General features: G+C 30.1%; 1 protein-coding gene and 2 non-coding genes across 3 annotated transcripts; 1 reads left to right on the forward strand and 2 right to left on the reverse strand.

The window, feature by feature from the left end:
• Nucleotides 1-1,884: 1,884 nt before the first annotated feature.
• Nucleotides 1,885-1,956, reverse strand: TRNAW-CCA (transfer RNA tryptophan (anticodon CCA)). The gene has a single exon. It is a non-coding gene; the product is annotated as a tRNA-Trp (tRNA).
• Nucleotides 1,957-4,429: 2,473 nt separating this feature from the next.
• On the reverse strand, nt 4,430-4,501 carry TRNAW-CCA (transfer RNA tryptophan (anticodon CCA)). The gene has a single exon. It is a non-coding gene; the product is annotated as a tRNA-Trp (tRNA).
• Nucleotides 4,502-8,704: 4,203 nt separating this feature from the next.
• On the forward strand, nt 8,705-13,434 carry LOC100784936 (probable WRKY transcription factor 3). The gene is made up of 4 exons (XM_003556662.4): nt 8,705-9,227; nt 10,499-11,085; nt 11,292-11,450; nt 12,993-13,434. The coding sequence occupies exons 1-4, from the start codon at nt 8,940-8,942 to the stop codon at nt 13,276-13,278; spliced, it is 1,320 nt and encodes a 439-aa protein (XP_003556710.1). The 5' UTR covers nt 8,705-8,939; the 3' UTR covers nt 13,279-13,434.
• The last annotated feature ends 1,384 nt before the right edge of the window (nt 13,435-14,818 follow it).

A 14,818-nucleotide genomic window follows, 5' to 3' on the forward strand; every position in this document is an offset into this window, starting at 1 on the left:
AATTTAATGTCATTATTAAATTAACTAATTTTTTTAAAGACTATGAATTAGTTGAAAAAGGTCTTTTTTTAAGGGAATTAGAAATGTTGAATACTTTTGAATGTGCCTTAAGTATTCATAGGGTAGGCAACATTGATCAACTTGACGATTTATTTGATATATAGTCAGATTGATTCTATGAGTTATTCTTATTCTTTTTCACCCTTAAACTTGTATAAAGGTTGGGCCAGACCTTAGAAAAACATATAATAGGTAAAGGACAAGTAATATATATTGTTAATTACATTGTTGATTCATATACAAATTTGAGGGTCAATGTTTATTTGTAGGCACTTGCTACTTTGCTTGTTCACTAGTTAGAACTTTAACACTATCTATTACCAAAAGTAGTCTATGGTAGTAGGCATGAGTGTAAAGACTCAACTAAATAAATGAAAACACTTTTTTCAACATGTTTTTGCATTATTGACTATCATTTAGGATTTTTATTTAAGATATTCAAAAGAGTAGTGTATTTGAAGATTATATAAATAAGTAGTTTATACTCTCTTCAATATTTTTTATAAGAAACAAATGAGTATATTAGTATTGTTTTGGTCCTAATTATAAGAAACGTGAACAAACTTTAAGATGTATTACTTGTTCATTTATTGTGAAAGATTCCCATTCATTCTCCATGTAAGTGGATGCATTTATTGACCTATTAACAATATAAGCACGTTCATTGGTTGAAAAAATATCAGACCACAAATTATGTGTATTGTCATTAAATATTAGTACCACTCTTTGCTATGGGTATTTTTGGAACAAGATTTAAATTTATTTAGTACCACTCTTGATGAATTAGTTTGTTTCTTATGTTTTTTATGAGCTATTTGTTTCTTATACAAAGAACTGGAGAGAAATTTTACAATTTTTAACTAAAATAAAAAAATTATTATTATAATTTAATTTTTTCACCAGCTACTCAAAATGGTTTTTCTAGATAATAAGAATTTTTTTTTAGATTTTAATCTTTTTAGAAACTTAAACAAGTCCACTAAAAACTTTTTAAAATATTACTTTTTTTCAAACCAGAAGTGCTTTAATTTCGTGTGAGAAAATGTAAAACAGTAAAATGAATACAATTAGGAAATTATAAACGAGATTGAATAAGTTATAAGTACTATTTATATTATTTTTGTGAATTTTAATAAATTTTAGAAAACCATAAAAGTATGTTTCAATGAGTGGAATCTCAAGATTTGTCAGAAGTACTTGAAAGTTATTGTAGTTAATTGTTCACAAAACACATTCACCCACTATTGAATTACTTCAATTTTAATTGGTAGATTTACAAAACTAAAAGTTGTGAAACTTAAATAATATTCTTAAATCAATGTAAGCCTTGCATATTAGAAGTGAAGGATAATACTGTAATAAATGACTTCATAGACCAAAAAATAAATTCATCTATAAATAATTCAACTATCATTGAGAAATGATTAAATTTTACATTGTATTCGTTTAGAAATGATAAATAATCTTGCACACGCAATAAATAGTGGGACCCTAGGTGAGGTGGGTTAACTTAATGGGTAACAAGGTTAGACAGGTTGTCCCGAGGGTATTCATAGCAAGAGACCAATTCCTTAAAATACTAAGATTTATTTAAAAATTTGACAAAAATATATTTCGAAAAATTCGTTTTGTGCTATTTGGTATTTTTCAATTAACAAATTTATAGTAGTGACAATTTAATTTTCTGCATCCAACAAAGGTCGCAGCGCCAGCTTTGTAGTGTTTCCGAGATTGTAACTGTTGCTGCTTTGTTTTTTGTTTATTATTATTATCGCCGTTTAAAAAAAAATCTGCAGTAAACAAAGAGTAAAAACAATAAGAAAATGAACCTGACGTGAATCGAACACGCAACCTTCTGATCTGGAGTCAGACGCGCTACCATTGCGCCACAGATCCAATTTAATTAATTTAGTTTGTTTTATTTATACATAATATATTAAGGAAAAACCATAGAAATCACACCAAATAGTTTATACATAATTTTCATAAAATTTGTTTCCTACTATGTGTTTGCGAAACTGTTTACCGTTTTCTCAAAAATAATAAGGGAGTTACCGAATGTGTGTTTTTTCATTTTAATGGGTCCAAAAGAGAGAATTTGCTAAGGGATTTTTTTTTTAATTTTTCGGGAATTCTTGGTTAGGTAGTTTCTCACTATTGTACTCATTTTAAAAATAATATTTCAGAAAAAAGATGACTTCTGAGAATATATTATTTGTCGTGTAAATAAAATCAGTTTAATTGATATTAGAAATATTTGGATCATTTTTCTTGATATTTTTATTAGTATTTTAATTATTTATCATATTAAATGAGTAGCATAATATTTCTATTGTAATAATAAACTCAAGACAAATAAGATTTACACATTTTTTTTTGACGTGTGAAATGTGTAAATCTTATTTATCTTGAATTTATTATTATAATAGAAATATTATGCTACTTATTTAATATGATAAATAATTAAAATAATAATAAAAATATCAAGAAAAATGATCCAAATATTTCTAATATCAATTAAACTGATTTTATTTATTCCAAAAAATATTATTCTTAAGAATTGTGATTTTTGAACATTAAAAAAAAAAAAAGAAATTCCTTTGCCAAACATCTCTTAGGATTTCTTGTAATCTTATCTACATGCGTTTACTTTCTCGTAAAGCTGTCAAAAGGGTTGGTCCCACTTGTTTGGACCCAGCCCACATCGACTCGCCTTATAAACAGGTCAATTCAACCTGTCCTCTTAGAGTTTAGTCTTGGAAAAATGGTTTGTCTTGGGGCATTACAGGTTATGAGTTAAACGAGTTGGCCTACCAATCCACTTAAAATAAAAAATGATATTTTTTTAAAATTCATGAAAAAACAAATTTTTTCGGTGAGGGAAGATTGGGGGTGACTGTTGACTACTTGACTGGTGAGCATTTGTGACAGCACAGGGTCACGACGACCTGAGGTCACAACAAAGCATTGACACAAGGTTGTAGGTCACAATAATGAGCTTGAGGCGTCACATCAAAGAGTGGCAGAGAGTGTATCTTGAGTGGGTCGCATGCTCGCGACAGAGAGTAGGTTGCAATCGTGGCAGAGAATGGGTCTTAAGTCTCGACTCTCGACGAGAATGGGTCGAGGCTTGATCTCGTGAAGTGTTGAGCTCGAGTTGTGTGACAGAGAGGGAGTGAGTAAGTGGGTCGAGTCGAGGACGACATGTGTGAGGACTGAGCAGTGAGAGCACTAAGGCATCGAGCTGTCGATGGAGAGCGAGAGGCTTGAGGTGCCTGAGGTAGAGAGTGGCCGAGTGGGTCGATGTCTTGATGAGATGTGTTTGTTTGTAACTTGTGTTGTGTTGTTTAGTTAGTAAATTAGAATTAGGGTTACTTAGGTGGGTTGGTGGGTCTACCTGGCCCACCACAGGTTCAGCTAGAGTGGACAAAGTTGATGGATTGAGTTCATTTTTTTGAACCAATTGTGAAATTCATTAACTTTTTTTACCCGACCGAGTCTAAATATGTAGTGGATCGAGTTGGCCTACGGGTTTAGACCTGTTTTGACAGCTCGACCAATTCCTCGATTCCTCTAAAAAAAATAGTTAAAAATAAGACAATGACACAATGATTCTTACATAATTTATTCTCTTAAAAAAAGATTTTATGACCCAGTTACATTTTAAAAATAACTTAAATTAGCGATAAATTAATTATCTTGTTGATTTTTCCCCCACACTTTTTGGCTATGTCTATTTTTTAAGCGCAAACAAAATATATTGTTGTGATTTTACAATGCATATTCTTAATAAATATTACTTAATTGTTTATGTCCAATAAATAAACACAATAATATTTAAGATAAATTTATAGTGTTAGTTATATATAAAAAATAAAATTCAAATAAAATTTATTACATTCTTCTAAATTTGTTTATTTTTATTTTTCATTTGGGATAATAACATTAAATGAGTAACACAAATTAAACAGGTCGATTTTATTATTGTATTTATGTTAGACGATAGTGGTTGAAAGAATTATTATTGAGTGAGACGTTGAAATTTCTTAATTAATAATTTTTAATGAAAATTTTTCCAAATAACAAGTTAGAAGAATAAAATAAAAAATGATAAAATTATACTACTATTAAAATATGATTTATATATAAATTCGTCAATTGCACTACTATTAACATAATAGATGAGAATGAAAGGACGAGCAGAGTAAATATTAGTTGTATAAAACTTAAAATTAAAATGAAAATTAATTTAAATAATCTGATGATTATTAAATCGTTTTGTGCTATTTAGTATTTTTCTATTAATTATTAACAATGGAAAATGTTAGATGATAATAGTAAAAAATTATTTTTTTGTAGTCTAAAAAAATGAACCTGACGTGAATCGAACACGCAACCTTCTGATCTGGAGTCAGACGCGCTACCATTGCGCCACAGATCCACTTGCTATTGTATGTCTCTAAATGTTTTTCATTATTAATATTTTATACTACAAATTTTTTCATTGTTGCAAGATTCATTCTACCCCCGAAATTTTTTTATAGCATAAATGTTGTTTATAATGATAAAAATAAATTTAAACATTATTTTTTTTATTTCATAAAATTTACATATAAGTATTCAACTATGTATATTAACTTAAATATAAAATGTGGACAAATATTAATTACGATAAAAATGAAATAAAATCAATTTATATAATTATCAATTTTGAATAAATTTATCACGATATTCATTATATTTTATACGAATTATGATTATATTTTTAATTCATTTATTTTTCATTTAAAAAACTTAGTATTACTATTACTTTATGGAGGAAGAGGGTTGATTTCCAATGTTATATAATTCATTTTGTAATTTATAAGTTTTCTTTCTCTCAGCCTTTAGTAATTCAAGAATTATTTAACCCCTCTCTTCATCGAAGGCTTGTGACAATTTATAAAAACTAGAGGGAACACTGTAGTTAGAGTCCTAAACACTTGTATTTTATGTTTTGGCTTTTCATGGTTGGCTTTTTATTGAGTTGACTTCAGTATCTTCCAATATCCTTAGCCATTATACATTCTAAATTTTTGAAAACTTCTTTATATGACAGGGAAGCAGTTAAAATGTTTACACCATAGCAACCTCTAAGGGACACCTTCTCTGAATCCTAAACCCCTTCTTATGAATTTCACAAAGAAGCAGATAGTGATTATATCTACACAACGACAATCATTGAGCCACATACCCCTTTTTCTCAAACAACAACCTCACAAGATCTAAAACCCTTGAGTAACAACTTGCTCACAACTCACTTAAGAAAGAATTCTATCACTCTATCTTTCTCACTTTGGATCAATGTTCCAAGCTATATGCACCCAGTTTCCCTATTATTCTACTTGGATACTAAAACTTTTGCTGAGTTTTTTTATTTTGTGTTTGATGCACTTTATTTTTAGGCAAAAGACATATGTATAAATTGGATTAAAATTGAGTTTGGATCGATTTTTAAAATTAAATCTAAAATTTGATCCAATCTAATAAAAAAAATTCTGATTTTTTAATTATCATTTTATATAATTTTTTATTCTTTAAATTATTTTAATTTTTAATGCATTAAATTGATTTATGAATACTCATATTTCTAAGCAAAAAAAATTCCATAAAAAAGTCAACACCTTGCACAGTGAGAGAGCCGTAGTGAAAACAAATTCACGAGTCATCACACTTTTTTTTTTTTGCAAAATTATATTTTTTTTCTTTTCTCTCTTTTTTTTTAAGATTTATATTTCATTTAAAAAAAAATCATATTTGTTCTTTATTTTTTAAATTTGGATCAAATTGATCATTCTAAAATAGTGATACTTTTTTATTTTGAGATATAATTTTAAATTCTTTTTTTGACATATTTGAAGTGTTAAACATGTTTTGTTAGATTAGATTTATTTACATAAAAATTATAGAATTTAAGGAGCCATATACATGGTGAAAACATTACCATACTCATTTTCAACAAAACAATCAGTATTAGATTTTTTTAAAATTGTTCTTAAAAGACTTCATTTTTATTATGTTAATGATTATTTTTTTCAAACATTACATGAAAGTGAATGAAATGAGATAAATTGCACATCTTGAGTCAATTTAAAATCTTGTCTTAAAATTGAAAATTTTAGAAGTACCAATTTGACTCAAATTTAGAAATTAAAGGATAATTTTTTTTAAATTAAAGGAAAAAATAAATCCATAAAATAAAATAAATTTAGCATATATATATATATATATATATATATATATGCGACACATTTCTGTCTATAACCATTTTTAAAAAAAATTAAACTATGACACTTGCTATTTACAGTCCCCATTATTGCTCAGGACACCCAATTTGCCTTCTTTATATTTGAAATATCCATTATGTCCCTTTTTTCTTAACGAGATACATCCCTTGGAATCCCACATTAGGTATATTATCCCCAAAAGACATTTTTAGTATTAAAAAAAATAAATGTTTGTCTTCCTTTCCATATTTATTAGTCTTATTTTCATCCTATAATTAATAATCTTTAACCCTTATCTAAAATCTTATTTTAATTTACGTAGGATTTAGAATATTTAGTTTTAGTTCTTGCTTTTAAGTGATAATATTAACTAATAATATAATAAAAATATTAACAATCTAATCATCACGAATCTAATAGGACAAACAATCATATCTAATTTTTTAAAAAATTATTTTTAAAAATATGGTTTACAAAAACAAGTTTTACACACGATTATTTTATCGATTTTTTTTATAACGTGACAAGTAAATCAGGTGCGAATATTATTGTTGCGTCATGCTTGATAACGAAAACTAACATAAAAGTACATAAATTAAGATTAACTAAAGAATCTTTACTGATTATTTTTTCTTTAAAAGATTAAAATAAAATATCTATTTTATAGATTCTTTGAACCTAAAAAAAGTTTCTCGAACCGATCTCAACTTTACAATCATGTGGCAGCAGAGCTTCTCTGTCTCTGAGTATTATAGGGGAAAAAAAGTGTTTGGCAGTTTTTGGGATTGACTTGAGTTTTGTCTTTATTATCTTTACAAAGACAAACGCAACACAACGTCACAGACTTCTCTATCATCCACTTCTCGCCACTGCCCCTCACGTCACCACACACCATTGGTGCACCTCCACCAAACCCAAGCAATTTCAACACTCTTCCGGGGCCAATTTCGACAATGCACTAATACTCATGACCCTACCACACGCTAAGGCTAAACCCGTTCTTCATTTTTTTTCTCTCTCTCATAAATCTTAATCAGAAACACCCCTAATTTACAATTTTTGACTTAAAATAAACGAGAGAAAGAGCCTTCAATAGAATACTTTTTAATATCTAATTGTTGTAAGTACTATTATTTCTTAGTCCTCAAATTCATAAAATTTTTTACTTATAAAATATTATAAAATTTCATTCACTTTTATTCTTACTCTATTTTTCGTCAATATTAACTAATAAGGTTTAATATGCTTTTACAATATCGATTTTTTTAACCTGTGTAACTTTTATACAGGATAAGTCTTATTAATTATCCACTTTTCAACTAACTTTCAGTAAATGATTATTATGATTTCTTAAAAAAGTGATTTTTTCTCTCGTATTTATTTACGTAATCTCTTTCTACCTATTAATATAATAATAATAATTAATTAATATATATTTATTATTTCTGAAAACTGTACAGTCGTTTCATTTTATCAAAATAGTATTTATCAATCTCAAGAGTTAGACTCTCTTGTTGCAACTAAAGTATAAGATTATTAATAAGTTATTTTGGAATCTCCAAAAAGATTTTGACAAAAAAGTCCTGATGTTATAGAAGAAATTATCTTTTCGTTAAGAATGAATCATGATTATATGAGTATATAAAATCTGCACTAAGTGACTGTGACCTTTCCAAACTATTTGGCTATTTGGCCATTTGGCATATGTCTATTGAATGTGTAAAGCTTTGAAGAAGAACTTTCATTTTGATAAGCTTTGTTGCAGCGGAGAATATCACAGTGATGCGCCCAAAAAAAAAAAAATAATGATTCAAATAGAATATTTAAGTTGAAAAGTTTCAAGCGGTGAATATGTATTAATTAATTATTATTTTATTGATAGAAAGAGAGAGATTAAATTAAGGTGGATCTAAAAAATAAATAGGAGAGAGAAAATAATTTCTTTCAAGAAATCATAATAATTAGTTAGTGATAATTAGTTAACGAATAAATAATTAATAAGACTTATCCTATTTAAAGTTCCACATGTTAAAAAATTCCTAACAATATCAGGAATTAAAGTGCAAATTTACTCACACAAGAGTGATGAACTGATGATTAAGAAAACTTTCTCCCGTATGTTTTGCGGACATAATTAATTTGAATGAAATTAATTAATGTAAGTTTCCTAAAATTTCTTTAATTTAAAATCAAATTTAGATTTATAACTAATTTTTCAACATAAAACTAAATATACAAATTTAGACTTATAGTTAAAATCACATTAACAAATAGTACTGTTTTAACGTGATTCTCAACCATTTTAACATGAATCCAAAATAAATATTTTAATCAAGTTGTATGTCACTTTAACTTAAATCACCAATTAATGTTCCTCTGGTTGAGTTTTTATACAGATAAGAATAAGAAAGAAAATGATACTACCATTATGCAATTAAAAAAATCTAAGTATACTCGTAGTATACTTTTGTACAGAATCATCGTATGACAACAAAAAAGGTTTGGTACTTTTCATTAGAGTCTCAGTTTAGTTTCCAGAAAACAAAGACACACCGAAAAAGAGAGAGAAAAGAAAAACAAAAAAGTTAAAAGTCTTCGCTTCATTCGAAGTGAATGGTTGACGGCGGAAAAGGAGAGGGAGGAGGAGAGCAAGCATCGCCACCCTCGACGGCGGCGCGTCACGGAACCACTCTCCGGCCACGCGCCTCCGTGGAGAGTGTTTTCAGCGGCGGGTATAGCCCCGGTCCCATGGCTCTGCTTTCCAATTTCTACGGCGACGGCGATGAGTGCAAGTCGTTCTCGGAGCTCCTCGCCGGCGCCATGGTGGACCCCACGGCACCCTCGCCCATGCCCACCACAACGTTCGCGCTTCCACCTGGATTCATCGATTCACCTTCTCAAGTAATAACACATAATCTCATATGCTATATTTTGTACCAACAACAACACATTACCAAAAGGTTTTTTTTGTTATGTATGTTTTAGATTTTTATATAATTAATTTTGGTAAAATTGTTTTTAAATCATGAAATATGATTAAAATGTGTGTTACCAAAAGGACACAGACTTGAATTCTACGCGAAACAATTGACATTAGTGGCAGTGTTATGTGAGGGTTCAAATATAAAATAAATTGTGTTAATTTATAAAATACTATAATCCCGATCAATTTTAATCATAGTTTTCAGCAGAAATTACTTGTTATCAAAATCTAGATTTAAAAAAATAGACTTAAATTCTAGTTAGATTATATGTTTTCATTAATATGACTTTCATTATGAAAGTTGTGTCTCTCTACAACTCTTGAATCTTTAAACTTCATTCATTAGGGATCATGGGATTCCTCTTGGGAAAATCTTTATTATGTTGGAGATTAGTACTATAAGGAAGACACGGCTGAACTCTGTATTTGCTATTGAAGAGGTATTCAGGGTTTTTTTTCCAGTTTTTTTTAATAAACTTCTTCGTAAGTACCTGAGAAAAAAAGAAAAAGAAAAAATAAAATAATTTTTTATAAATTAAAATTGGTTTATGCATAAGTTAAAAATAATTTTTTGAGGAAACTAATATAAAACAACTTCTATAAATTAGCTTATGTATAATCTAATTTTAGCCTACGAAGAAATTATTTTTGTCTTTTTTAAAAGTATTTATGGAAAGTTAATCCAAAATGTTATTAATGTTCATTTGGCTGACACCTACCTAGAAATAGGAGAAATTATTACATGTTTTAGGATTATTATGAGTCTATGCTTTCAATCAATTTTCACGTTGTACATATTCAAGTTTTTTAATTTATAAAAAAATTGTTAAAACTTGATTACATCCTACATGAATACTGACTAGGATTCATCATGAATTATGTAATAATTTCTCATAAAGCAGAACCGAATTACTTCTTCCCACCTAATCTTTAGGCTTATTTTTTTTTAAAGAGAATCTTTAGGCTAAAATATGGTCCATGAGAGATAACTAACAAGAAAGGATAATAATAAATAGCTGTACATACACTTATTGTAAATGAAATTAAGGATGACTGAAAAACAGAATATGAAAGGATAAGTGATGCAGCAAATCACAGCCAAGGTTTTTTGTCAAGATAACACTATAACTTTGAAGTGTTTTCTTTTCTTATTCTCTTCACAATATGAATTATAAAGCATGTAATGTAGGGCCAATTTGGAATAACACACCAGCAGATGCTAGCACAGATCTCATCTCAAGCTGTGCAAACCCACTCTGAACATCCATTCTCTATATCAGCCGTATCTGCTACCTCATCATGTGCTGCACAACAGCTGATTCCACCCTCAATGCCAGATTCTAAGGTGAAAGAATCCCTTGATTATTCTCACTCTGAACAAAAATTGCAGTCTTCTGTGAATGTTGATAATAAGCCTAATAATGATGGTTACAACTGGAGGAAGTATGGGCAAAAACATGTGAAAGGTAGTGACTTCTCAAGAAGTTATTATAAGTGCACACGTCCAAATTGTCCTGTGAAGAAAAAACTTGAGCGTTCTCTTGAGGGTCATGTGACTGCAATTATTTATAAAGGAGAACACAATCATCAACGTCCTCATCGCAGTAAGATTGTGAAAGAAACACAAACTTCAAATGAAAATTCAGTGTCTAAGATGGATCTAGGGTCTAGTCAGGCCACAGGTGAACATGGATCAGGAACAAGTGATAGTGAGGAAGTAGATGACCATGAAACTGAAGCAGATGAGAAAAATGATGAACCTGATGCCAAGAGAAGGTAAGGGTTAATTAGTCCATGTAAACCTGTTCATGCTACCAAGGAGTTCTAGCTTAGTTTGTTGAGCAGAGTGTGAGTGTTGTAAACTCCCTGGTACCATGTTCAATTCCTACGGATAAATTTTTTTTTCATGCGTGGGTAAATTGTTCATGCGTGGGTAATTATTTGGCTTTTATGTGACGTTGGAAAGTTTTATGATTCTGCAGAAACACAGAAGCCAGGATCCAGGATCCAGCCACTTTGCATAGATCTGTTGCAGAGCCTAGAATCATTGTGCAAACAACAAGTGAAGTGAATCTCTTAGATGATGGATATCGATGGCGCAAATATGGGCAGAAAGTTGTCAAAGGCAACCCATATCCAAGGTGATATTGGTTTCCCCCCTACACTTTGATTGCTTATATTTAATGAATAATTATGGATGAGCATTATCATTGTCTGCTAAGTGACAAGTTTAAGTGAAAAAAAGGCTCACCGTAAATAAAGTATGAATGGACAAGTTCAACAACGTAAGTTTAACATGAGTTTAAAATGAGTGAAAAAGGCTCACCATTACAAATTGCTCCCATAGTTTAAAATGCAGTATAAAAAGGTTAATCTATAATATAAGTTTTGTCCCGCACATACTTATGTATATGAATATTTCCCCACAGCATAAAATTTCTGGATCCGCCACTACATCTAATGTTTTAAGGCATTTGAGTTAGATATGATGTGAAGTTAATTTATGTTGTTTGCTTGTGAATTGTTAATGAAGATATCTCCCATCTTTTGATCTGTTTGTATTTCCTAACATTCTCCATATCAACTTTCAAGAAACTTGGTTCCCATAATGCTTAATTATTCATCACAGTCAGATTATGCTATTCATTGTATCATGATCTATCTTTCCACTTAGGCATGGCACCCGGGCGGGGCGGGGGCGGGGGCGGGGGCGGGGAGTATTCCCCTGCTCCCCGTCCCCGAACCTTACCCTGCTTCCCGTTTCCGTCCCCGCTTCCCGTGGTGGGGGTATTTTTTGCCCTGTTCCCATTCTCCGGCTTCCCGTCGGAACCTGCGCAGACCCCGTTTTACATTAAAAAATGTCAAAAATTATAAAAAATATATTTTTTTTGTTTTATCTCAATTTTTCAACAATAATAAATTTAAGGTTTAATTCTAAGTTTAAAACATGACTAAAAATACTAAAATAAATCAATAATAATAGTAATAAAATCACACAAGCATAAAAGCATCCACCAAGAAATATCCAAATACACATTAATGTTACAGTATTACACAATAAAAACAATAAAACTAGCATAACATTACAAGTCTTTATACAATAAAGGAACGATGAAGAAGCGAAGAAGTGAAGAGAGTAAAGACAGTGTGAAACGGTAAAACGAACGGTGAAGAAGGAACGAAGGTGAAGCAGTGAAGATTGAAGAAGGAACAAAGGTGAAGAAGGAAGTCAAGGAACGAAGTAATGTTTGATGCGACGTTTTAGGGTTTGAATAGTGTTTGTATCTTTGTGACTTGTGAGATATTACTTATATATATGATAATTTTATTTTGTATTTTTTTTACTAGTAAAATACTATATTAACCTTTATATTTATGTTAGACATATTATAAGTTACGAGGATATATAAGTAAAATTTTATATACGTGGGGGATACGAGGATCCTATGGGGCGGGGAGCATAATTCTCGTCTTCCTCCCTAAATTAACTGCACAGGGGGGTTTTTCATCCTCATCCCTGTCCCCGCGGGAAATTTTTTCCCGAATAGGACAATCCCTATGAGGATCCCCGAGTTGCGGGGAGAATTGCCATGCCTATTTTCACTTATTTCTCCACTATTCTGTTTTGTTACCTTTGGCTTGTCTTTGGAAAAGAAAGTGATTCATGTTTTTATTATATGTAGGAGCTATTACAAATGCACGACCCAAGGTTGCAAAGTTCGGAAGCATGTTGAGAGGGCTTCAATGGATCCTAAAGCTGTCATAACAACATACGAAGGAAAACACAATCATGATGTGCCTGCAGCTAAGACTAATAGCCACACACTTGCCAACAATAGTGCATCCCAGCTAAAAGCACAAAAGTTTGCCATACCCGACGTGAAACATAGTTCCAGCAGCAGGGGTGTTACTGGCAATGAGCAGCGACCTGTGGCAAGTCTAAGATTGAAGGAAGAGCAGATCACATAGCTTTCTTAGTTCATAACTTTAGGCGTAAATAGCCAAATTCGTCTTTGAAAGTGTGATGGGTTGACAAATTAGTCCTTAAAAGATGAAAATTTTAAATTTAATTCTTGAATGTACAAAAAAAAGTGTGATAAATTAATGCGACAATTTAATGATAAATTGGTCTCTAAACTTTGCAACTTAATGTTAAATTGGTCCTTGAAAAATATAACCTATTATCAAATTGATCCTTGAATATTACAATATAATGACAAATTGATTTTACAAATTTAACGGTAAGACTAATTTGTCGTACATTTTGCACATCCTAAAACTAAAATTGTATTTTTAATAATACCAATTTATGATTACATCACACATTCGGATACAGACTTTGCCATTTACCCTAACTTTAATGTATCTTTTTCTCATAATTTCACATATACACAACAATATTATGCTCAACTCACCACACTAGTCTACAACACAACAAGCATGCTCTATACAGTTCCAAGATTATTAGCTAGAAATTTGATGCCAAAGTAACAAAATGAAAAGAAGCAAAAAACAAATTGAATATTTCAACATAAGGAGCCATTCTTGTGTAGCATATGCAGCCACCTTCGCGTGGTTATAACGAGAGAAGGGTCAAGAGAAAAAGAAAAAAGATGCCAGAGGCTCTTTACTGTGATGGAACAGGTTTAGTGTACTTTTTTGCCTATTGAAAAAATTAGAATGAAAATTTTTATTGAGGGAATTGATGTAGCAATATGGAATGCTGTTGAAATGGACCATACATTCCTAAGCATGATGTTAAGGGAGAGTTAAAAGACTAAATAGACTGAGGATGAGAAAAGAAAGGCTCAATATGGTTATAAGGCTAAAACATAATAATATCCACATTGACACATGATGAATTCTTTAATGTTTCTCAATACAAATCTGCAAAAAGAAACGGGGGACATTATACAAGTCACTCATGAGGAAACTACTGATGTATAAAGGACTAGGAAACACACACTAGTCTAAGAATATGAAACGTTTCACATGAAAAATGGTGTAACTATCTTTGATGTTTAGAAACGTTTCACTCATATTGTCAATAACTTGATTTGCTTAGGTAAACAATTTGGCAAGGGGGAGCTTAATGTAAAGGTGCTCAAATTCGAGAATAGGATGAGAAAGTGGGGCTTAATTTGAATGCTTATTTTCTGTTTTTATTTTTAATTTTCATTTTTTGAAAAATAAATTTTATTTTCAATTTTTCAAGATTTAAAAAGTATATATTGAGAATAAATTATTCTAAGGTGTTATCACATTTTCACTTCTTCAAAAAGAGTTAAAAATATTGATTTGTTATTTTTTGTTTTGGGTATGTTTTTGAAAATATTTTCAAACAAATATATTTTTACTTTTATTTAATTATTTTCTTTGAAAATAAAAAAAAAACACTCAAATCAAGTGCCAACTTAAAGTGATAACCATTGCCGAATCAAAGGACTTAACCACTATGAATTTAGACATCTTTTTAGAAAGCTAAGAGAACATGAATTGGAGCTCAAAT

The sequence above is a fragment of the Glycine max genome, chromosome 20 (assembly GCF_000004515.6).
Source record: "Glycine max cultivar Williams 82 chromosome 20, Glycine_max_v4.0, whole genome shotgun sequence".
In the NCBI taxonomy this organism is placed as follows: domain Eukaryota; kingdom Viridiplantae; phylum Streptophyta; class Magnoliopsida; order Fabales; family Fabaceae; genus Glycine; species Glycine max.